This window comes from Carassius gibelio, chromosome A25, assembly GCF_023724105.1.
Source record: "Carassius gibelio isolate Cgi1373 ecotype wild population from Czech Republic chromosome A25, carGib1.2-hapl.c, whole genome shotgun sequence".
In the NCBI taxonomy this organism is placed as follows: domain Eukaryota; kingdom Metazoa; phylum Chordata; class Actinopteri; order Cypriniformes; family Cyprinidae; genus Carassius; species Carassius gibelio.
In genome coordinates this window covers 6,923,118-6,948,466 of record NC_068395.1, presented here as the reverse complement: position 1 = coordinate 6,948,466, position 25,349 = coordinate 6,923,118, and the positions used below count along the sequence as shown (strand labels likewise).

The 25,349-nt window shown below is 35.9% G+C and overlaps 1 protein-coding gene across 6 annotated transcripts in view; it reads right to left on the bottom strand.

Moving 5' to 3' along the window:
• Positions 1–24,625, bottom strand: part of LOC127946996 (UPF0606 protein KIAA1549L-like) — a 43,448-nt gene extending 18,823 nt beyond the window's left edge. For all 6 annotated transcript variants that reach the window (XM_052543867.1, XM_052543866.1, XM_052543870.1 and 3 more), the window contains exons 1-8: positions 24,047–24,625; positions 9,374–9,724; positions 7,434–8,039; positions 5,242–5,357; positions 2,250–2,472; positions 1,533–1,666; positions 1,240–1,408; positions 96–155 (exon numbers count right to left, since the gene is read on the bottom strand). In XM_052543867.1, the coding sequence (XP_052399827.1) occupies positions 96–155; positions 1,240–1,408; positions 1,533–1,666; positions 2,250–2,472; positions 5,242–5,357; positions 7,434–8,039; positions 9,374–9,724; positions 24,047–24,248 (1,861 nt within the window). In that variant the 5' untranslated portion in view covers positions 24,249–24,625. The remainder of the gene's footprint in view (positions 1–95; positions 156–1,239; positions 1,409–1,532; positions 1,667–2,249; positions 2,473–5,241; positions 5,358–7,433; positions 8,040–9,373; positions 9,725–24,046) is intronic.
• Positions 24,626–25,349: the final 724 nt, after the last annotated feature.

Below are 25,349 nucleotides of genomic sequence, written 5' to 3'. Positions count from 1 at the left end.
AGCGGGGAGAAAACATTTGCTAGACTTAATCACATAACATGCTGGCAAATGGTTGTCTGAGTGCTGGTTAGCAGCTGAACTGTTGAGGTAATTACCTGTGATTACCCAGTAATCGCGAGTTGCTACTGAAGTGTTAAGGTTGTGGTACTCTAGAGCTGTGAAAATAGAGAGAAAGACAGACAGATGTTTACTAGATGACCATTCTGGGAAAAACAAAACAAAACTGAATTTTGTCATCATTTACTCATGTACTGGTGAGGATAAAAGTGTTTTTTTTTTTGTTATCCTATCAGTCTAATACATAAAATAAGCTGATCAATTATTGTCAAATGATTGTAGGACATTATTTTTTTTATCTGCCAACTTACAATAAAATCTTTACTGAGAGTAAGATATGAAAATAAGATGGAACATTTATTATAATTATGCATTTTAAAAATTTTACAAAATATATTTTCTTAGCCATGGCACATAGGCATTTTATTTCTACATTCTTTGCTATAGTTGTTAAAATTATATTTTACTTTAATAAAAAAAAAGTTTAATTGAATGAATATTGAATACATAATATTCAATAAATAAATATTTGCATTATATAATATTTAGTTTTCTTTCATATTATATTTTTACTAATTATATATAACATATTAATAATTGATGATTGTTACAATAAACCTGAATATTTTACATAAATATAATATTAAATGTATAGATTTGTAATTAATTATTAATTATTATATATTATATCAGTAATTCATATTATTCATTTTAATTATTAATCATATTAATGTGAAACTACATGACATTTGATTGATATCTACATGATTTCATTTGAACCAAATCTGGACTTTTAAGGTGAGATTATTATCACAATACTAATATCAAATAATAATAATAATAATAATAATAATAATAATAATAAAAACAGGAAAATAGATGTTTAAAATTTAACATTTAGATAAAGTATAGCATGTCACCCAGCAGAAAAAATCAATTTCCCAAAAGTTTTTCATATCAACTTCACATAAATAAAATATTTGTAAAATGTCTTTGTAAAATGTCTTTAAGATCTTTAGGTCTCTAGGATCAACCAAACTGAGGATCTCTGCCTTAAGGAAAACAAACTCATGGATTCAAACAAATTCAAAATAAACATGAACTATCATTTCAATGTGCATAAACACAAGCTGTGCAGCAATTTAATGTAGCATTAAGCAGTAAACACAAGCTGAAACTTACGCTCAGCGATGATCAGAGGGGGGAAGAAGAGAAAGTAGCCCACCAGCTCGGCAGTGAGCTGGTTAAGGAGACCGCTAGACACAGTACCGTTTAACGGAGTGCTACCGTTCCACACCACATACACCAGAGATACTGCCAACGAATTCCCCGTTTGATACGTGTTCAGAATCTGTCCGACAAAACACAAACAAACTATAAATCCAACAAACGAGTCCTCAGAGGAACGGCATTATCAGACCTCTGAAGAAAAGCCATTTATCAAACTTAGTTTTCAAGTTCAATTGAAAAACTACCTCAACAGAAAGAGTCCCATAAGAATCCTCCACTTTCTCCTGCGCCTCAGCAAACACATTTTCCAACCGCTGCTCCATCATTTGGATGAACCCGCAAGACTTGATGTTATCAGTTGGTCCGACAAACCTGAGAACTATATATAGGAGAATAATCAACCGTTAAACTAAAACAGATTCCACATTCCAGCTACCAATCTTTCTAGTTACCAAGATTCAACCATAAATGGTTGTGTGGGCTTAAAGTGATAGTTCACCCAAAAAAATGATCATTTGATGTTTATCTGCTTACCCCCAGGGCATCCAAGATGTAGGTGACTTTGTTTCTTCAGTAGAACACAAGCTAAGATTTTTAACTCAAACCGTTACAGTCTGTCAGTCATACAATGGAAGTGAATGGGAATCATGACTTTGAGAGTCCAAAAACATACACAAACAAAACCAAATTAAACCTTGTGATGATACATTGATCTGTAAAGACACTAAACGGTTGGTCTTTGCAAGAAACTGAACAATATTTATATAGTTTTTTACAATGAACTGTCGGACATTGGTGAATAAATATAAAATTTTGATTTCTAGGTGAACTATCCCTTTAAGACTGGCTGACTATGTAATGTAGATAAGAGGTAAACAAAGGGGCTACAGCAAAAAAAATGTTTTAGACATATCATTTCCAGTCAGATTTTCCAAAAAACTCCAGCTGGAAAAGAGTCTTACCCGTTTTGAGCTGCAGATGGATGCCAAGGCTGGGCAGCCAGGGGGCCACAGGATTGGGGATGGCCAGCACCACAGGAACATACTCTCTGATGTCATTCAAGAGCTTGTCAAAGCCATAGGAAGCTAATGTGTCCATCACAACAGAGGCCACCAACACGGACTTCCCTCTCAAGATGTAGTAGCCCACAGTCACATTCGAAGGCGTGCAGATGTCTTTTTCCAACTAGAGAGAACTCAGATCATGTAAAATGACATGGATATTTATAGTGTATATCTAACACAAATGATTTTTTCACCATTTTTATCTGCTCTTTGTCTTGTTCTTTTGAAAAGGTCTACACTACCATTCAAAAGTTTGGGGTCGGCAAGACTTTTTTTTTTCTTTTTTAACACTTGGCTACTTTTTAATATTTAAATACATTTATTTGGCAATGATGCATTAAATCAATCAAAAATTAAGACATTTATAATGTTGAGAAAGATTTGTATTTCAAATGATTTTTGTTATTTTATTCTTTCGATTTATCAAAGAATCCTTTAAAATGTATCACAGTTTCCATAAAAGTATTAAAGAACCAAATCAGTATATGAGAATGATTTCTGAAGGATCATGTGTCACTGAAGACTGAAGTAATGATGCTGAAAATTCAGCTTGGCTATCACAGGAATAAATCACATTTTAAAATATAATATAATTTAAAAAAAATTAAGCATAAGAGACTTCTTTCAATAACATCTTATTATAGTCTATATAGTCTCATTTAATATCATAAAACAGCATTTTAATCATTATTAAACCATAAATAAAAGGGTGACTACTAAGATTTAGTTTTAGTTATGGTAAGTCTTATAGGAAAATCCATTATGAAAACTATTTTAAACTACAATAATCTAATCAAGTAATGAAATAATCATAATCAGCTCCAAATTTTATTTAGTGAGATTATAAAACACAATAAAAAAATAGATAGATTTTTTTTTGTTTACTATTATTATTATTAAGTTTTGACTAATATTATTTAATTGTGTGTTTTTAGGATACATAAAATTCTAGCTATGAAATTAGGGTTAGCATGACCACTTTACTCAAAAAATATCACTTCCTTAACAGAACATTAACACAATTATCAACTCAGACGTTTTTAATTTCTCCCATGATTCACACAAACTGCTTAATAAGTTAAAATAAAAATCTACTGTGTGCGTAAAAAATGTAAACAGTATAATTATTTTAACGGGTTTTTAGTTGTTCAAATATGCCGCAGTGAAATAATATGCTGTTTTTATTCATAGTGCTATATTCACACAAATGCTCTTACTGGCTTTGTTTAATGTTAAGCGCTTGAGGCAAATGCTAATACATATCCCACATGAATAAATTTCATTATATTGAGCCAAACTGACTGACCATCTCTCTCTCCAACACACACACACACACAGACTCTCTCTCTTTCCATGTTTGTGTGTAGATAGTGATTGTGTCGTCACCTGCTGATCACCTTCAGGGTCTGTAATCATAAGGAACCTCTAATCTGATAGACAGTTGAGTTTAGGAGGAGGGGGAAAAACATACAGTAAGCAAAACAGACGAATATAGAGACAGATCTTGAAGAGAACAGATTGAGTCATTCGGTACAGAGCTTAATAGACACAGACGGTTGCTCTTCAAATGCTAATAACAACCTTTTCTGTAGTCATTCGCAATTAAAGAGACAGTACACCCAAAAATGCAAGTTCGGTTATCATTTATTCATCCTCATGTCATTACAAACCCATAAGACTTGCATGACTTGCATTAAAGTTTGGAACGACATAAGAGTGACTAAATGATAAGAGAATGTCATCTTTTTTTTTTCCAAATTATTCCTTTAAATACTCTAATTAGTCAGCTGCACTCCCCTCCGCACGCTGTCTCTGCTGTTACCATGATATTGATTCTTCATTTGCAGCATATGAGTTACCAGCACTGTGCTATTTTTGGACATTCCTTTCAGACGGACAGACGTGCAAATGCTCCTTAGACTTCAAATCAAGTGCTTCAAAGACGGCCCTTTCTCAGCACTTGCAAACAGGCAGATGTTCTACACAATCACACTCAATGAGCTGCATACTGAACAAACACAGGAAACACCTCCCACACAGCCTCCCACACACTGTCCTCTGCTAAACTACAATTCCCATGATGCAACAGAGGACACAGCCTCCCACACACTGTCCTCTGCTAAACTACAATTCCCATGATGCAACAGAGGACTGTGCTCAAAGCACTGGGCTTATCTTGACACTGCTGGATTCGATTTTAAGTCATATTTAACTGTGTTTCCAATGGCAACCAACTATTCCGATTAGTTCTTTTCATTATTTACTTAGCATTTCTCATTTCATGTTGTACTTGCAGTGGAAGAGAAAGAACTAGGTTTGGATAAGCTTATACCATTTTTATAATGGCTGCAGTTAAATTCTGCATTAAATATTGGATAACCTACCTAATTTGCCCTTAAAAAAGATTTATAATGTTATAAAAGATATCTATTTCAAATAAATGTTGTTCTTTTGAACTTTCTATTCATCAAATAATCCTTAAAAAAATATATCACAATATATTTATAAAATTAGGCAGCACAACTGTTTTTAACACTGATGATAATAAGAAGTGTTTCTTGATCATTAGAATGATTTCTGAAGGATCATGTGACTCTGTAGTAATGGCTGCACAAAATTCAGCTTTGCATCACAAAAATAAATTACATCTTAAATATATTCAAACAGAAAATAGTTATTTTAAATTGTAATAACATTTCACACAGTTTTTACTCTATTTCTAATCAAATAAATGCAGCCTTGGTGGCCATTAGAGTCTGCTTTCAAAAACATAAAAAAATCTTACAAACCCCAAACCTTTGAACTTTTATAGCAGGCGTTTTCTTTCTTATTAACGTTCAAGGATACTGTGTAGTGGCTTTTGGCTCTAAACACATGCAAAACCACCAACCTGAACACGGACGTTGGTGTCATTGAATGCCCTCTGCAGTGTCTGCGTGAAACCTTTAGACAGGTTCTGTCTCATTCCAGCTTCTAGGCGATTTCGTCGCATCTGGATGGACAACACTGGGGCAAAAATTGATACGACACATATGAAAAGCATGATTTTCTAAGAATCTCAGTGCATATGCTGTCACTGTAGAATGTAGGAGAGGAGGAGTAAAATTACTGCATAATGTAATATTATTTGCATAATAAAGCCTTCCACAAGATTAAGTAGATATGTGGATTTGTACATTGGTTTTGCAATTTGTCTCTGTTGTAATGAGCTGAGCAAAATTTAAATGTCAAAATGGCTTTGTTATTTAATTTGAATGCATGTTTGAATGATTATCCATCATTCCTTACCTGTTGATTTTTTTTTTTTAATACAATTAAAATCGAATTAAAAAGACTGAAATATTTCAGGCTAAGTGTGCTTACATGTACAAAACACTGAGAAATGTATATATATATATTTTTTTATTAATTTTTATACTTATTTTATAATATTTATATTATAATGTTATTTATGCCATGCCATGCCATGCCATAGCCAAACATATTTTCATCACAAGAACTGATGACTATTTTTAAGTATAACCACTATACAAGAGATTTTTTATTTTAAATCTAAATTGTTTTTGTTTTTCCGATAAGACCTTTTAATTAACATCTAATAAAAAGCTTTCAGAATTTTTTTTTTTTTTTGATAAAATAACTTTATCTTTTTTCCCCACCAATACCAAAAAAAATAAATAAATGCAACAAACCCCAAAAGCATTTGCATTCGAAACTGTAAAAATAGGTGTCCTGGTTGGTTTTGTTTAGAATGCAACAAAAGTTTCCCCACAAACACTGTTTAGGTCTAGGTGTGACGTCATGTTTACGGTCTATACCAGTGGTTTTCAACCTGTGGTGGGCCGCCAATTATTTTCTGTTCATTTCCAGTCCATTCTAGGGCTGTGCGATTAAAAGAAAACGTCCTAAAATCACGATTTGAGCGTGCGCGATTTCTAAATCGCTTTATACCACAATTTTCCGCGGCCCTGACCTCCCGTATCCGATCCATCAGAATGCATTGCGCCTAGCGCGAGAACAGAGACTGGGCATATGCCTAACTCCAGGTTCACACACTGTCTGTGATGCGCCTTTTTTCTGAGCCAATGTTGACGGATCAGAGCGTTCTCACTGCGGTAAAAGGCTAGAAATAAAAACGTGCGATAATTCATGTCTAACACATGAGCATAGAGTGAATTTGTTAGTGAACAGGATGCAGTTTAAGTGAGAGGAGACACGTTTTAAGTGTGCACACTCTCTCCTCGCAAAGCAGCGTGTATCTGAGCAAGCACGACCGGTTTTGTGACAGAGCAAAGAAATCTGCTGCGAACAGATAGATTCGCACTCGTGCATTATTTTAATGTGCTTTCGCGTTATATTTATGCGCTCTCACTGCTGAACGCATACACATACTGTATACACACTGCAAACACCTGAGGCACCGCTACAATTAATGAGCTCTATGAACAATGCATGGCAAAAAAGAAAAAAAAGTCCCTGTATACAGGATTTTTTTTTTTTTTTTGCCACAAGTCTATAAATTTTTTTACATCTTCACTATAGTGATCATTTTGACTTATGTCTGTTCTAGAGATGACTTTTTGATAAAGCTCTGATTGGTTTTCTTTTGGAAATATGTTTCAAATTAATCCTGAATGCATTTATGACTGTAAAAGCATATCGATGTGTGTCACAATTGCAAAATTGATAAAAAAAAAATCGCGATAGTTTTTTTTTTTTTTTTTTGTCCATATCGCACAGCCCTAGTTTATTCAATAAATACAGTTTAAAATTTAGCTTCGGAGTACTAAGTTATTAACCCAACAAGAGCGGGGTCAGTTCATTTTTTTGAAGTGGGCCGCGCAAACATATGTGTTTGGTTGTGTGGGCCGTGAGTTGAAAAAGGTTGGGAACCACTGGTCTATACTATCAATTAAACATTATCTCAATGCAGGCTCTACAATTCAGCTTAATAATCCACTAAATTTGCTGTAATGGAATGTAAATAACATTGATTTACACTGATTTGTGGCGTATTTGTGCCATTACTAAATTATCACTAAAAACAAGGCAGAGGCACTCATACAGTAAACGAGAGCTCACCTGTTTTCACCCATAATCTTTCGGTCACGTTACAGGTCAAAGGTAAACTGTCAGTAGGAGCGCTGCTAGGTTCAGTCGTGGTACTTCCAGAGGTAAATACAACAGTGGTTTGAAGAGGGGTTGTCGTTGTTGTGGTTGCTAAAGTGGTTGTGGGTGTTTTTGTGGTTGTTGGTGCTACTTTTGTGGTTGTAGTGGTGGTGGTGGTCGTTGTAGTGGTAGTGGTGGTTGTCGTCGGTGGTTCCGTCTCCGTTGTTGTGGTCTGGGTGGCTGTAGTGGTCGGTATGGTGGTTGTGACCTCTTTCGCCACAACGATGGCAGTGGGCGGAGTCACAGTCATTGATGTCATAGTTAAGGGCGTGACAGCCGTGGTGGTCACCGTGGTGAGTTGGAGATTGTCGCTGGTCACAGTGTGGGAGCTGCTGCTTGCTGAAGCGCCGGATGAAGCGTTTTCAGCCCTTTCTGGAAAAGTGCCGTTTAAAGCGGAAAGGGAGACTGAAGTTGTCACATTGTCAGTGAGTGTAGCATCTGTCTCTGCCACAGTCATGAAAGAGGATCCCGGGGCGGTGGGAAGATCAGGGTTTCGGGGGAATTCACTAAGAGTCTCGTCTGAAAGCAGAGAACGTTTGAGTGAGCCACCTCAGGAGCAGGAAGTGAGATCGAGGACACACATGATCACTCGCTGATGGTGAAGAATGACACATTGGACATGTGGGAGAGGACAGATGCAGCTCTGGGGGGTTATGCAGAAGCGGGACTTGTTGAAGTGTGTAATTTTTGCGCCATGTCAAACCGAATAGAACCGAAGATAATGATTTAATCTTCCATTGATCAGACAAACAGTATCAGTGAGAGTCAATGTTGTGAGGTTGGGCTTAAATGCCATGCGCAAAAATTACATACAGTACTTCAGCTTTAGCGTCAACATGAAATCAAAGTTGGCCAAATCAGGATTATTAAAAAAAAGTTTTGTTATTTTTTTATTTCAGCCAATTACCAAGGTAGCATTTCTGATTTAGTTTACTTTAGTGCAAATTAATGTACTTAACTAAAACTGCAATAATAATAATTATAATAATACATTTATTTAAAAGCAAAAATCTAAATGAAAACAGAAAAAAATCTAATAAAACCTGATTCAAAATATTAATAAAAACTATTATAGTATCTCAATGATACTAAAATAAAACCACTGCTCAAAAAGGGTCAGTAAGTGTTGGTAATGCTCACTAAAGCTGCATTTATTTGATCAAAAATACCAGTAAAAATTTGTGAAATATCATTACAATTTAAAATAACTTTTTTCTATTTTAATATATTTAAAATATGAATTTATTCCTTTGACGCAAAGCTGATTTTTCAGCAGCCATTACCTCAGTCTTCAGTGTCACATGATCCTTCAGAAATCATTCTAATATGCTGATTTGCTGCTCAAGAGACATTTTTTATTATCATCAATGTTGAAAACAGCTGTGCTGCTGCATATATTTGAAGAAACTGTGATATATTTATGTTCAGGATTCTTTAATGAACAGAAAGTTCAAAAGAGCAGTGTTTATTTGAAATAGAAATATTTTGTAACATTAAAAATAGCTTTACTGTTACTTTTGAACACTTTAATTATCCTTTATGGGAAAAAAACCCGATAATATAAGTCTAATATTTCACAATACAATCTAATTAAGTCCGAAATATTTTCACTTTTCATTAAGAAATGCGTCACATTGCGCAAGGAAAATGGAATGTGAATGCAATTTCATGTTGACATTAAACATATCATTGTAAAAAGAAAAAAAATTATGATTACGATAACAACAAACACAATGACCTTGAAAATAATGATGACTGTGTTGATGAACAAATGGGGAAGAAACCCCTTTAAACACACCACTTCTTGATTTGTGTACTTAGCATTGATTCAATAGCTCGCAATCTAGTGGTACCTGAGCTAGTGGTCAAGACACTGTTGATTTTATGTGCCGGGGATGGTGGATTTGGCACTCTGATGGCCTGCTCCCCAGGGGACTTTTGATTGGTGCGATTGTCACTGTTGCCGGGTGGGGAGGGCAGAGAATGCACCAGCTCCTGAGGCTGTGTCTCTGCAACCTGCAGGGTCTGCACTGAGGCGAACACAGGCTGCTCCCTTGTGCTTTCTGCCCTCGCCGGTGGAGAATGGTACTGCGAAGAGAAGTCTGCGTCCTCCAGCAGCGATGAAGAGACTGTGATGTTTGGGCCGCCGGTTGGATCCTGGGAAGGACTGAGGGGTTGTCCTGATGCCTCGAGTCTTGCTTCATCTGTAATAAAAAAAATAAATATGTTAAGTGTATGATTTCATTTGTCGAGTCAAGATTTTAAATACTTGAAGGCATTAGATGCAGCTGCATTAAGCTTGCAAACCTAATGACACGCACTGTTATATAATCAGCATTAATGATAATGCATTGTATTAAATTGCTCTCAAGGTATTTGAAACAGAGGGAAAATTAAAGAGGAAAAAAATTACAGGGAAACAAGCCTAGCAGGTGACAGATATTTTAAGTGACCGATTATGGAACACTATTTTTGCACAGAACACTCGATTCGCAATTAATTTCAATACAGTTTGTCACTAACATCTTACAAAGTTAACACCGCAACACTTTTATAGTAAGAATGAAATAATTATCTTAATCAGCACAATTGACTTTTTTTTTTTTTTTTACAGTGAAAATATCTTACATGATACACTTGATAAATCTCACTAAATTTTGTTATAGTATAGTATTTGACAATGGGGTAAGAAAAACATCTTAAACTTAATTCAAGATTATCTAAAAACAAGCATTATTATATTTATAAAAGATCAATGCATTTTAAAACATGTATGGCAATCAACATTTCTCTCTTCTGGCATTTCTCTCTTATTTAATAAAGCTGTTTTTTTTAAACAAATACATTTATGTTCCTTACTTGTTTTTTTTGTTTTTTTTCTAAAGATTTTTATAAACGAGATAAATATGTTCAGTATTGGTAATTATAAAACAATAATTGTAATTGTAAATGTAAAACAAAGTTTAGAAAAGATTTATGCTTACAAGAAACTTTCTTGAATTTGAAATATCTCTGGAAATAATTTGAAAAGTGTTAATTCAGAAAATGTATTTTGTATTACATTTTTTGACTGTAAAAGACAAAAATGCTAATTAAGAAAAATAATAATAATTTAAGTGGGGTGCACATTTAGTTAGTTAAGTTTAAGTCCCTCTAAAATAACTACATAACTCTCTTAGGCAGCTTTGGAATATTAAGCTTGCTTAACATTTCAGAAAAGAAAATCACAGCAGTCCTTCTCTTGATTGCCATCCATGACTGTTGGCAAGTCGATCTGAGATGATTAATAACATGATTAATAAACCTTTACAGCTCTTTACTTTATTTTTATCTTGGGGAACATAACGTGGATGGAGTCATACAATATAGTGACTTGTGGACATTAATCATAAATCCTTTAGCCAGAGGACCACATTAAAAATGTGCAGGGCTTCTAGGGAGCTGCGAGCTCTCTCTGTCCCTTTCTCTTTCTCACTCTCTTACTGTGCTCCTAGTGAGCAGCATAAAGCTTCAGTCCTTTCCTAATGGGTTGATTAAACCACCTAAACACATCTTATGACATTACTCACAAACGACATAAACACAATATTGCAACTTACATCTGTAAATGTAAACGAAGTACTTTTCTGATGATAGACAGACAGACAGATTCGTGTAAAACTATCTGGATGGATGGATAGTGTAGAATTACCTGGATGGATGGATACTGTAGAATTTCATGGACATACGGATGTACAGATAGTGTAGAATTATTTGGATGGATGGATAGTGCAGAATTGCCTAGATGGATTATGGATATTGTAGAATTATCTGGACAGACGGATGGATAGATAGAGTTATCTGGATGGATGGATAGTGTAGAATTGCCTAGATGGATTATGGACATTGTAGAATTATCTGGACAGACGGATGGATAGATAGAATTATCTGGATGGATGAATAGTGTAGAATTGCCTAGATGGATTATGGATATTGTAGAATTATCTGGACAGACGGATGGATACAATTATCTGGATGGATGAATAGTGTAGAATTGCCTAGATGGATTATGGTATTGAAGAATTATCTGGTCAGAAGGCTTAATTAATGTTGTAGAATTATCTGGATGGGTGGAGGGATAGTGTAGAATTACCTGGATGGAGGGATACTGTAGAATTATCTGGACAGACAGATGGATTGTGTAGAATAATCTGCATGGATAGATGGATGATGTAGAATTGCCTACATGGATTATTATGGATATTGCAGAATTATCTGGACAGACAGATATTGAAGGGAGGGATGGATGGATAGTGTATCTGGAGGGATGGATGGATAGTGTAGAATTACTTGGATGGATGGATGGATATTGTAGAATTATCTGGATGGATGGATAGTGTCAAATTGCCTAGATGGATTATGGATATTATAGAATTATCTGGACAGAGGGATAGATTGATATTGTAGAATTATCTGGAGGGATAGTGCATAATTATCTGGAAGGATGAAGAGATGGATGAAGATGAAGAGGTAGTGTAGAATTTCACTGGAGTTATGGATAGTGTAGAATTATCTGCAGGGATAGATAAATAGATAGAAAACAAGACATTCTAATTAAAAGTTTTCTGCATAATGCGTTTGTGTTTGTGTGTGTGTGTGAAGATTCTGTAAGCGGTCACGTTGAATTCCTATTCTCCAACAGATGCCACCTGCTCTGACAGATAGAACATATGGGATGGTCCTGATCCACAGGCAGCTACAGAGAAGATGAGATGTCGTGTGAAAGGGGCTCTGGATGTATTACCAACCCATCGGCCTAATGACTGCACTTCCTGTGAATGCAATAGCAATGAACTCTGAAAGCTCTAGACACTTAAGTATGCTTGTTGCCGGCCTGAGAAGATTTGCGTACCCGGTAATGGGTCATGTGACTTTTGTCAGTGAGATGAGCCAATCAAACTACTGCCAGGCAGAACGGAGTGAGTTGATTGGAAGAAAGGACGAAAAATGCCACAATGGCTTTATCCATCACAGACTCAAAGAGCATAGCCTGGTCTCAAACGGGTCCAACTGCCACTGCATATTGTTTTATAAATGGGAGCTTTCTAATCAATGACGTCAAGTATTAAAAATGAAGGACATGTTTTCTATTCTGGAACCGAGCTGTTGTCCTGCTTTGAAGTAACTGGAGATCAGTGGGTTAGAAAGACATGGACCTTCTCCATTATGAGGACAGGTGGTGAAGGGGGCTGATGGGTAACAGGCCAAAACCATTGAAGCCCATGAGGGAGAATACGGGGAACTGAAGCATGGAGTCACACCATTTCCGCAGGACAGATCCGTGTCCATAGTCTATTCATAGATCCCATCTGCTTTTGTTGCATCTTGTTTTGGCATCACAAAGGCAACGGCATTACATCTGTTTATCATAAAGTAAATACTTCAATATTCAAAGGGATATGTTATTCCAAACCCAGGTGAATACAATAGATCTTAATATTTTTAATATCCTAGCCATTTGTTTTCCAACACAACGAAAAGAATGAGGACTGAGGCCATTAAACTCACAAATGACAAAAAAGAAACATAAAATATCATAAAAGTGAACATACTGTATGTCTCTGTAATACTCCAGGTCTTCTAAAGCCAAAAGGAGTAATGTCTAATTTGTGAATTAACGTTCTTTTGAGGCCGATATATTCAGTGAACCTGTTGATCCAATTCACAAGACTGATACGATCGATTCATTAACAAATTAAACTGATCTGTCTCTTGAGGTCTGTTCATAGCATCAGAAGACTTGGAATATGACACATGAAACACATTGACTATATTTATAATGTTTTTATGATACTTTTGTCGCCTTTTTAAGCCTGAACTCTCCAGTTCCCGATCACTGTTTTTGCATGAATACAACAAAAGTATGTTATTCAAAACTTCTCATTTTATGTTCCACAAAATAATGACATGCATACAGGTGTAGAACAACATGAGAGTGAGTAAATGATGACCGAATTTACACATTTTTGGAGCAACTATCCCATTTACAAGAGGTGCGCCATAAATCTCTACATTTTCTTGATAGTACTAACTTGCAAAGAGGGTTTTGCTATTTTAAAAATCACATTTCTGCAAACATTTTCATTATAAAATTTTACAGCAAAGCCGATTAGGGCGTCTATGTGCAATGAAGCAAATTAAATAATTTGACATAGAATGGGATGCAATCCAAACAGACACCCACTCTCAGGAGAGAAAGCTCTTAGAGCAGTGCATATCAACATTATTACAAGTCTCAGCTGAGGGAAATATTTCAGCATTACTATCATGATGTACAGTTCACATATATCACGGCAAAAAAAAAAAAAACTAGATAACTGATTTATTATACATTGCACTGTACCCTGTTGTGACCTCAAAACACTGATACATCAATGGCATTACAAGGTAAGTCCAAGAATACCACGGTACAAACACTGGTACAATTATGGTACTATTTTAGCGGGGATGAAAGTCGGTTCTCATTTTTTAGAAGTTTAGCACCATGTTTATTAATCATGATGTTCAATTATGCTACTCAGTAATGGTAAATTAGTTACGTACAGCGCACAGCGCATACTGTACCTTAAAATCTGGCTAACCACGAAGAGCTGCCATCAAGAAAAAATAAAAAATAAAAAAAAGAGAAACAATTGACTCCAATTTCAACAAACTGATCTAAGCAGGGTAGAGCTAGATAAGGCCAGACTAAATTTAGACAACACAGCACATTTGCTTTGGGTATTCTTGTTTAAATTCAGATTCTATTCTTAGAAGTTCTTTTTCAGACACCTAACAGCGTTCAAACGGGTTTGAGGTTGATTAACAACGACAAAATTTCATTTTCATTTGAACTATCCCTTTAAACAATAAAATCCCAGTTCTAGCGTCCTTTTTTCTTAGGGCAAATAAAAAAGGATGCATCATAATATATGAACAGCCGGTGCAAAAACAAAACCTTAGGGCCTTCCATAAACTAAGCAACAACCCACATCCTTCAGTGTATTTTAAAATGCTGCGAGCAAGGAAATTAGGGGCATGGTGGACACGCACATCCCACACACACCAACATCATCACTGTTTTGAGATGAGGCATGGGATAAATCTGAGAGACAGGGAACAGTGTGCTCTTGGCGGGAACTGAGGTAGCAGCAGTGGCAAGCAGATTTGAGATTTGAGCTGTATTAAAGTTTATCCTTCTGCTGATGGCTATATGTGTTTTTAGATGTTGATATACGGTGACACACCTGAGAACACAGGGATGGGTAAGTGCTGCAGAACACAGCCCATCTTTGAATAATTCAAGTGCTGGCTAGGATCTGGTCCTGCATCTTAAAACAACATGACATGGCCGAACTGTGCATCATCGTCCGTGTTTAACATCACTAACTTACACTGATTAAGAACCTGTGTTTTGTGTAATATTAATTTTAACTCCTGATTTTCCATTTATAAGTATAGTTAAACCAAAATAATAAACAAACTTCAATTAGGATTTTGTATATAAAAAAATAATAAACATTATTTACATGCACATTTCACCTCAAAATCACAGTAAAAATAACTGAAATACAATTTTTTTTTTTTACATTTAAATCAGCATAAATGAAACAACAGAGCACTGCATTCCTCATCACAGTAAAGAAAATAAGATTTTTGCATCACAGTAATGAGAATGTAAATTGGGAAATCAAATGTGCTTCAAATAATGTAAGACTCCCCCGTTTATATCCCAATCCTGAAAAGTGAGCCATTGGGCTGCTGTAATCATAAAAGCTGTGGCTCAGTTTAGCTGAAAGGATGATGACATGTATTATTGACGAAGATACAAACACAGATCTGATTAAAATAACAGCCTGTACCCTTCCAGCCTTTCTAACTGATGAGGCAAACACCATCGCACATCTGTGTAAGCATCACTGAGCAGGGCCTGATTGGACAAAGGGGGTCATGTGACTTCCTTGCAGGGCTCTGGGTAGGTCATATAGCCCCAGTCAAATATGGTGGGGGGGGGGGGGGGGGGATGCAACTGACTTACACTAATCACTCTCCACCGGAGGGTTAAATAATGGAAAGTGCAAGGACAACATAAACCAAAACATTACACATGCAATGACTGATTTATTTTGAGTCGAGATGAAATAAGCAATCAGATGCCGAACGCTCGACATGCCAAAACAGCAAAAGTGAAATACTGCAAGCCCTCACGCTACTTTCCCATCAATCCTTGTAACCGCATGTGTCTCTTCAGCCTGAACTGATGCGTTATCATGTTTGTTTTACTTTTCCCTTTCACATAACTGTCAGACCTGGTTAGTTTCAGCTCTGGAATTGAATGGAAATTATATCAATTTTTACACAAGAGTGGAAAAGATTCCATATTCCGTTCTGGAATGTGCTGGGATATTCAGGAGCTCGTGCGGGACACCTTTGGCGCACTCGACTCGAGTGTCTAAAGAGCAAGGCAGGTTGTTGCAAACCCCATTAAAACTGAATGAGTGTCTCGCTCTCGCAGGGGGACTTTGCTAAGAACAAATAGCGGCTGCTGCTAGCATCATTTTGCGCGTGCTTTGTTATTTTAGTGTGTAAAAAAACAAAACAACAACAACAACTTGCAAATCACTGCAAAAGAACTACAGCTGCTACTATAAGAATGTGGATTTATTTATAAAAAATAAAAACTGCTATAATCTTCATGTAACAACTCAAGTTTATATAAAACACAAGAAAAGACAAAAAATACATTTATAGAATGTGTTTATACTGAAAAGAAAGGCTTAATTTAAACACTCACGTCATAGCATTATTTCAACTAGTTAAACTGGATTGTGGGTGGTTAGTGAATATAAATGCAGGTTTTTGTGCTGTAATGCAGCACTGAAAGTATCACAGCTGGTAAGTGAATTGGTCCTCAGTCTCTTTCCCAGTTTTACAGACAATCTCTTATATTCAAACCAATCTGACCCCCAGGGAACAGAGCAGAGAGTCCTTGAAATTTGCATTCTGCACACAAAATAAACTGAATATTATGGGCTTTACCATAGTAAACATGACATGGCCAGATAACATTAAGGCAAAAATACATAATCCCATTACTTTTACATGGCATCATTTTCCCCAAGAGATTTTTATTAGGGTAAAGCTGATGAAGTTGGAGGTTCGACAAGGACAGAGCTAATTATGCGAAAAGCTCCTTTTTCTCATCTAATGAGAACTGTCATGTGTGAAATTCCAGGTGTGAACATGAAGCGCGGTACTTTTATTTCAAGATTCGAAGGCAACCGTTTTATATATCTGAGGGTAGGAACGAAATCGAATGTGGCGATTCTATCAACAAGAACAAAGACGGCCGTCTGATTTAATTATGCAAGCGATTCCACTAGCATAAAGAGAATTATGTGAATGCACGTGCCTAATTAGATTGGATATTTGCTCCGTTTTGACTAGATTTCAAACACCTCTGGAGTCAAACGAGGCCACAGATTTGAGTTCCGTGTAAATTAACAGCGGTCGGCGGTTGAGAAAAACGAGGACGCAGCTTTTGATCAGGCAGATCAAACGACAGACAGACATCAGACACACTGAGACATGAACAGCTGAGCCTGTCTGGAGCTTTGATGTACTTAAAAGCTACAAAATAATAATTAAATTACTAACATGCTATACAAAAAGCACCATAAAACAAGAGATGTTTTGATTTATGCATCTATTGACCCTGTAATGCCTCTTTTCCTTGCCCACAAACTAGATTAGTCAGTCCCTCCCCACTATAAACCTTGTTTCATAAGCCTGAGGAGATTTTCAGGTGTGAGCTGGCACACAATTTCATTACGGGTTCTCCGAATTGGGTATTAATCTGGCAGGGGTTAGCATAGCATCAATCCCTTGATCTAACCGAAATAGATAAGAGTGAGGGAGTAAAAAAAGAGCAAAACGATAACTCTTTGGTTTATGGCATGGATAACGGACATCATAATCTGTTCATTCATTAACAAAACCGATTAAATGAAACATATTTGTCTGTCATCGCTACTGGCAAAGGAACACTTTTAGGGAGATGGTTGGTATCAGATGGCTGGATCTAAGTATTAGCTCGATGCACGTGACCTGAAAATGAGTGGCTTGTGTTATAGCAGATGTCCTCATAGGCAAGTGACAAACAAGAGAGCTGTTATAAAGCAATAAATGACCAAGAAGCTGTATAATTAACCCTTTAACTGTCACCCCGTCCCGTATACGAGACGCCTACGGTTACAATCAAATCTAGTCTAATCTTGACAAACTTTATATCGCTGGAAAGGTCTAATACTCTCAATTATATATTTTACCAATGTTTTTTGTAAAAAATTAAGTAGGAAAAGTAATAGATGAATTTATGACAATAGTGCACCCTCAAAAATCCAAATTATAACAGGAGATTTGACCTTCTTCGTTGCCTTTTTCTCTATCACATTTTAGAAATCATCAGAAGTTATATATCGATTGAAAACTTAAAATTTCAAAATTCATCCTTTAAAACCCATTTTAAAATCAAACATTGCATTACTTTAAGCAAGTGTTACATACAAAAAAATACTATTATCGGCCAATAATCAATATCACAACAGCATTTTAAAGTCAAGTAAACATTAAAAATAAGCTACGATTACAAAATAGTCAAAATAGTCAGAATATTAAAAGAATTGTGAGAAGAAAGTCATAGCAATATGACAAAAAAGTATTATATGAGACTAAACTTGTAATAGTTTGAGAATAAAGTCAAAATTACAAGTCATAGAAAAGAATACTATTGTAACACAACAAGGTAACAAAGTTTTAATGTTTTGAGAATAAAGTAATATTTTGAGACTTCTGACTCCATTCTTAAAATACTTCAATCTCACAATGATGATTTAATTCTTGTAATCATATTTTTATTTATTTCTACTTTTTTTTTTAAGTGTCACTTAAATGCTGTGTACAATATGGAACCCTTATATCATCCATCCCGACAGAAATCAATTATGGCATGCAATAAATGTCATCAGATTGAATGCTGCAAGTTTAAATCTGACTCCCAACAATACCAAATATCACAATAACATATTGTACATTTATATTACACTGTTACATGCCACTAACTCCAGAAATCATAAAGCAAATGCAAATCATAAAGCTATGGAATAAATGCTGACAGACCCCATTTTTCATACCTTGGTAAAGTCTTAATAAAGTATGCTAGACTTTCTATGGTCGTCTAGGCCTACACTTCAAAAGCCTACACTAGGCCTACTTATAAAAGAGTTAGCACAACCACATTATCAAGTGATCTGGATATTCCTTATTCCATATTAAGAAAAATTATCCAATAAACTGCCAAGGAAAACAATCTCTAACCATTTTTGCTCCAAACATCCTGAATCCACAAGCCAAATGTGGCGGGTAACCTGATAGAAGTCATTCATCTCTGAAGACATGCTGTTTGCTAACGGCTTGTCAAAGCTCTGTACTGATCATCCATCATCCCACCATCGCTGTTGTCTTAACTGAACTCCTAACTGCAATGTGGCAATAGTTATTTTAGCATTAGATGTGTATGTTTGCCCCAGGCATGCACCAAAAACCATCTTTGGGTATATAAATGTTATAGAAGAACATAATTACGACAGATGAACATCTATACTAATTTGGAGTATGGATTTAGAACACTTGAGAATTTGCACGGGCCCTTGCTGTGGCAAATAAGAAGGAAGCATGAAAAAATTAACCTTTCGTAGATATGGAGTGCATCAGACTCGACATAATCAACTTTCACACAGACTGTTTCGCTAATGAAGCATGGAATGGTCGGAAATGAGAACATGCCAGCTGTGAAAATGGTCAGTCAGGGAAGCAGATCAGCTGCTTTGGTCATAGCTGACATCAGCAGATAATTAACTGGTTCAGGGCTCAAGTGGCAGTAATTAGACTGAGAGAAATATGTATTAAAAGACCAACTTCTGTCCTACTAATTGTGTTCTGTATGAGATGCCACATGTCTAGTTAAAATGTGATATTTTAGCATTTCAACACTAGTTGTGGTGTGCAGCATCTTTTTCTCTCTCTGGAAAGAATCCTGGGGCTAACAAAACTTATTCTGGCGCAAATGTAATTCTATATAAATGTAAAGACAATCAAAGTGGATGGTTAAAGCACAAGCCAAAAGGCTTCAAAAAAGGCTAAGAGTAATACAATCATGCTCTTTATTTAGGTTTTCACCTTCACTCATAAAAATCACTAACCACTTAAGAGTATCTCAGATCTGTGTGGCCACACTGGGAATTTAACAAGACACCAAGAAATAATGGAAAAGCAAGCACTGTATTAATATTCCTTAAAGGGTTAGTTCACCCATATATTAAAATGATGTCATTAATGACTCACCCTCATGTCGTTCCAAACCTGTAAGATCTCCGTTTATCTTTGGAACACAGTTTAAGATATTTTAGATTTAGTCCGAGAGCTCTCAGTCCCTCCATTGAAGCTGTGTGTACGGTACACTGTCCATGTCCAGAAAGGTAATAAAAACATCATCAAAGTAGTCCATGTGACATCAGAGGGTCAGTTAGAATTTTTTGAAGCATCGAAAATACATTTTGGTCCAAAAATAGCAAAAACTATGACTTTATTCAGTATTGTCTTCTCTTCCGTGTCTGTTGTAAGACAGTTCAAAACAAAGCAGTTTGTGATATCCCGTTCGCGAATGAATCATTCGATGTAAACTAATCTTCTTGAACCAGTTCACCAAATCGAACTGAATCGTTTTAAACGGTTCGCGTCTCCAATACACATTAATCCACAAATGACTTAAGCTTTTAACTTTTTTAATGTGTCTGACACTCCCTCTGAGTTTAAACAAACCAATATCCGGGAGTAATTAATGTACTCAAACAGTACACTGACTGAACTGCTGTGAAGAGAGAACTGAAGATGAACACCGAGCCGAGCCAGATAAAGACTCGTTCTCGATTAATTTAACATCTTACTCACAATAATATACTGGCATTAAACCATCTTCATATCAGTTTCTCAGCAAATATTGATATGCAATTCATATGATTAATTCATCAGTAGCCTATATTAAGTAATTAATCTGATTCAATTTTATGATCGATTGACAGGCCTAGTTAATAAATTTTAATATTGTGCTAACATTGTCTTTAATCATATCAGTATTTCACAGTGAAATCATAATTGTTTTTACCTAAAGTATTTTAAGTTGCAATGCAAACTGTATTAATGGCAGTGTTAACAATGTAAAAAGCTCTCCCTTTGTTCTCAGTCATTTGAACAGTACATGGCTGTGATTCAAACACTCCCGCTGTTTTTCTCCTCTTGAAGGTGAACAGATGGGTTTTGCAGTAATGCTTCAAACATTTTGAGAGGATCTGATTGACCGGTGTGTGTTTTCAAATGCGAGTTATAGAACAAAACCACCACAAATTTCTTGGAGGTCTGCTTCTCCAGCTACAATAATTACACCCTGACCACAGGGGCAAAAAACACTATGCCTACTGCATTAAAACTTGGCTTTGGTTCCTGGTTAAACACAACCTTTCAACTGACACGTGACAAGACATCCCTACAAAATAGTCAATTAAAGCCTGAATCCAGTTTAGTCCTGTTCAACTAACTGCTGAATCCAGTCACTGCAGGTCTGAGGCCACAAAAAGGCCTTTGTAAATCATACGGAGCAGTTAATCACTGTCATTCTGGTAATACACTCACTCTTTCCACTAAGGGTAAAAAAAAATGTAGATCAGTTCCCATGGCAACATAGCACAGCAGGCTCCTGTTGACTTGCAGGAGCATCACTGTAGAGGCATTGAGGAGAGATGCCTCATCCTCAGCAAGCCACAAGTGTGTCTGGCCATACGCCATAGACCCAGCTCAAAGCCAAAAGGACAATGGTGGTTTTATGAATGAGAAGCCACAGGCCCTTTACCTCTGTGTATAAAGCCTATGGTCCAGACCGATGCATGTCTGTCTGCCCAAATATTACTAATCTAGTGTAATTCTAGCTTTAGAAATGTATTTATCTTGTAATTAGAGCTTCGGGAAATCTAATCTGCCTTTCCGATATCTGTGTTGATTCGAGATGTTTAGAAAGGGACGTCATGCCTGGAGTTAGTTCACATAATCAACGCTGAACTTGTTTGCACAAATTAAATCATTTTCTGGTTAAATGCTCTTCTGGTCCTCAGGCAAAGGCCACAGATATATTGCAACACTTTTCATTAGTAGAGGTCGGAAGTGCCATATTAGAATCTAAACATTTACATTTAGTCATTTAGCAGACGCTTTTATCCGAAGCGAATAACAATTGAGGCTATACTTGAGTTTAATTCTGAGGAGGAATGGAGAAGGGGTCAAAGGTCAAGAATATTAGGGGTTGAAAACAATTGATATGTTAGATGAAGGTCAACAACATGGACCTACTTTGCTACTGTCAGTGACTGAAAATAAATAATATATTTTTATTACACGGCTCTCTAGAATACTTGCTTCTAATTGATTGCTTGCATCGGTCAGCAGCCACATATTAATGAATAAATTACTGCTGTCCAGTATAACACCGTATTACTGACCGTTCATTAGAAAAAAAAAAAAAACAATGTTTTCTACCTGGCTATTCCGATGTTCTGTCTCTCTGCAGTCTCTTCAAGTAAGACAATAAGGTAATAAAATAATTCAATACCTCAAATATTTCATGGCCATATCTTAACTTTTTTGGTTAATTGATGCTTTTAACACTTCCAGGTTTCTCAGAAGTGAAAACGTACTGGGTAAACGTTTATAAACAAATCCAAAAGACAAAATCCTCAACAGAGTTTCTATTACTTAGCTAAAAAGAAAAAAAATATAGAGAGAGGTCAATTATGGCGTTTAGAAGAGAGAAAGACGTCATATTTGCCATAACTCCCTCAGCCCTTGTGTTGGAAACACCCACACAACAGCATTAAAGAGTTTTCTGGAATTGAATGGCTGCAATATAACACAATGTATAGTGTTTTTTTAAAAAAATTAAGAATAAAAATATAAAATATTTGATTGGTCAAACATTTTATGGTCCTGCGCCTTCCACAGACGATATAAATACATTTAGACCACTTATTAATTGATATTGGTATGCGAAAAGACTTTCAACCAGCATAATAAAAAAAAAGAAGAAAAAAAAAAAAAAAGAAAACAGAAAAAAGTTTGACACTGCTGTGAAAGTGTCTTGGGAACGGTTTGCGCTGCATATAAAAGCAATCAGTTCTTAATCGAGAAAGTGACAGTGTAAATTTTCTGCAGAACCAAATGCAACAAAAACATTAAAATATTGTTACCAGTTGTAAACAGTGGCCACTAGTACTCACTTTTGGTACTTATTTTGATACTCACGTTTAGTGGTTTAAACACAGAAGCGAAAACCATTGTGAAAGGGGATGTAGAACTGAACTCAGGTTCTGACCAAACAACCATTGTTAAAACAATCTGGTGTTTCTCCCTTAAAACAGAATACTTGACAATAGGAGGAGCCAATAGAATTCCAGTTCGGGCTGTAAAGTAGTATTTCATTGGTTGACCCTACTGAACGAATACGCCCCCTTACCTGAACGAATCGGAGTTTTGAGCGGCATCTGTGACCTAACTGAATAAACAAAACACCTAGTTTCTCAACGAACTAAATAAACTAAACATTTCGTTCATGACAGAACGGAATTAACAAAATATCATATATTTTCTTTGTGAGCGATTTTAACGAATCAGGCAACGAATGAAGTCTTGATTAGACTTCCGAGTCAGCTGTTTATTTAGCAAATCTGTATTGATATAACAGAAAAAATACCGAATCAATTCATCTTTTGGATAATTCAAAAGATTCGAGTCACTGAATGAATCAAATCCTCCGAGTTCCTTCATCTCAGCCACTTGGTGATTTTTGCGAGTGCGTAAAATTACCAAGAACTTTAAATTGATAATAAATTAAATTAAATTAAATTAAATATTAAATTAAATTTAAAATAAGAATATATATACATATATAGAATTCCCATATATAGAATATGTATATCTTGAGGAGCGAACACAGAGCGCCCAGCACTGCAGCACTGAATGCCGCGAACAGACGTCACGAGCGCTTAGTGATGTAGGGCTACCTGCATTTTGTTTTTGTTTAGTGTTTGTTTCTGCTGTTTTGCTCGCAGACGGCCACAGGGAATGGAACATATCGCAGACAAAACAAACACACAAATGGTTAATATCCAAACATGCACGGTCTGTCTCTTAATCTAGATGATTCTTAAAACACGTATTAATGAGAGAGTCGGCTTATATTCCGCATTGCGTTGAACAATTCAAAGCCTCCAAACAATATAGTTCAATTCAAATTAATCGCATTTCTGAACAGTTTCATAAATTTAACAATTAAAAGAACCCTTTTTTTTTTGGAAATGTTTGGAACCTGGGCACTCAAACAGGTTGTCAGCCAAAATATATCTCACCGTCTATGGCAAATATGGACGGAACCAGGAGCAATGTAATTCCAACAGATATCAGACACTTGGTCCACACTCCGTCCAAGTCAACACGTTTTCGGCACAAGGACAAGCTTATCCATTCCGACATGCCTTCGGTCCCAGCGTTGCCATCCCCCCTACTGGAGCCCAAAATGTAGAAATTGTTACGCGCATTTCTTGGAGCCATCTGGCTAGAGATAAATTCAGCAATAGGCCGAAAGGTCCCGAAAAAGACATTTGATCTATCCTTTCCAGTTCCTTAGACTGATGTCTTCTCTCCACTGTTTTTCTGCTCTATGTCAGCATTGAAACTTTAAGGCGATGCGTCTGCAAAGCGCGTTCAGAAGCATCCGTGACCACCAGATCAATCACGCGCGCGTTACTGGAGCAGGTTATCCATCGCGCTTCATCAAACGCATATACTGCACAGGAATCCAGCAGCGTCAATCCTATAATCCCGCTATTATGTCAATGATGCTGCGACGGAAAACCGTGTGCTTGTGATTGGGGAAAAAGCCAGCGCATGCAGGCGAACTGGTGATGAGGCGCGTTATTATAAGGAGTGATGTACAAGAGGAAGACGACCTCTGCTGGATTTACATGAGGACGCCTGGTGTCAATGTACAAACAAGTTCTGTCCCTCGATATCATACAGACTTTAATTATAGTTCATTCAATTAAATTATTTATTGATTGTATTTTATTCGATTTTCTATTATGCCTTATGCTGTAATAAAGAATTTGATACTGGTGCAATCTAAAAATGACCAGTTTTCGGTGGTTAAATATTAGTTAAAATGCTTGAAATAAAGTGGAGAATAAATTTAAGATGAACTGTAGCATGAATTGAACTGGAATCGCTCCTTAAATCAAGTGATTTTATAATTTATTTATATATTTTAATACACAGTTTAAGTATTAAAATACGTGTACTCTTTAGAAAGGTTTAAGTAGAATAAATGTCCTTGTGTGCTTATAAAAGTGTCTGTTACATAACCGGAAGCACCATTGTAAGACGTCATAAAAGTTTTCAATACCACCCACATGATGGCGCAATTTCGTTTATTTCAACTTTTTTTGTTGTTGTTGTCATTTGTCAGGTACGTTTAATATCTTATTATTTGTGCTTTCTAGTTTACACGATTATCTAGTGTAAATATAATATAGATATATCTATATATAAAATCTGCAGAAAATAAAACCCTTGTAATAAATTAGAAAATTAACCTTTCAAGGAGCAAATAAATAAAGTTGGAAAATGGTCTCAAATAAGCTGTCATAAAGATTT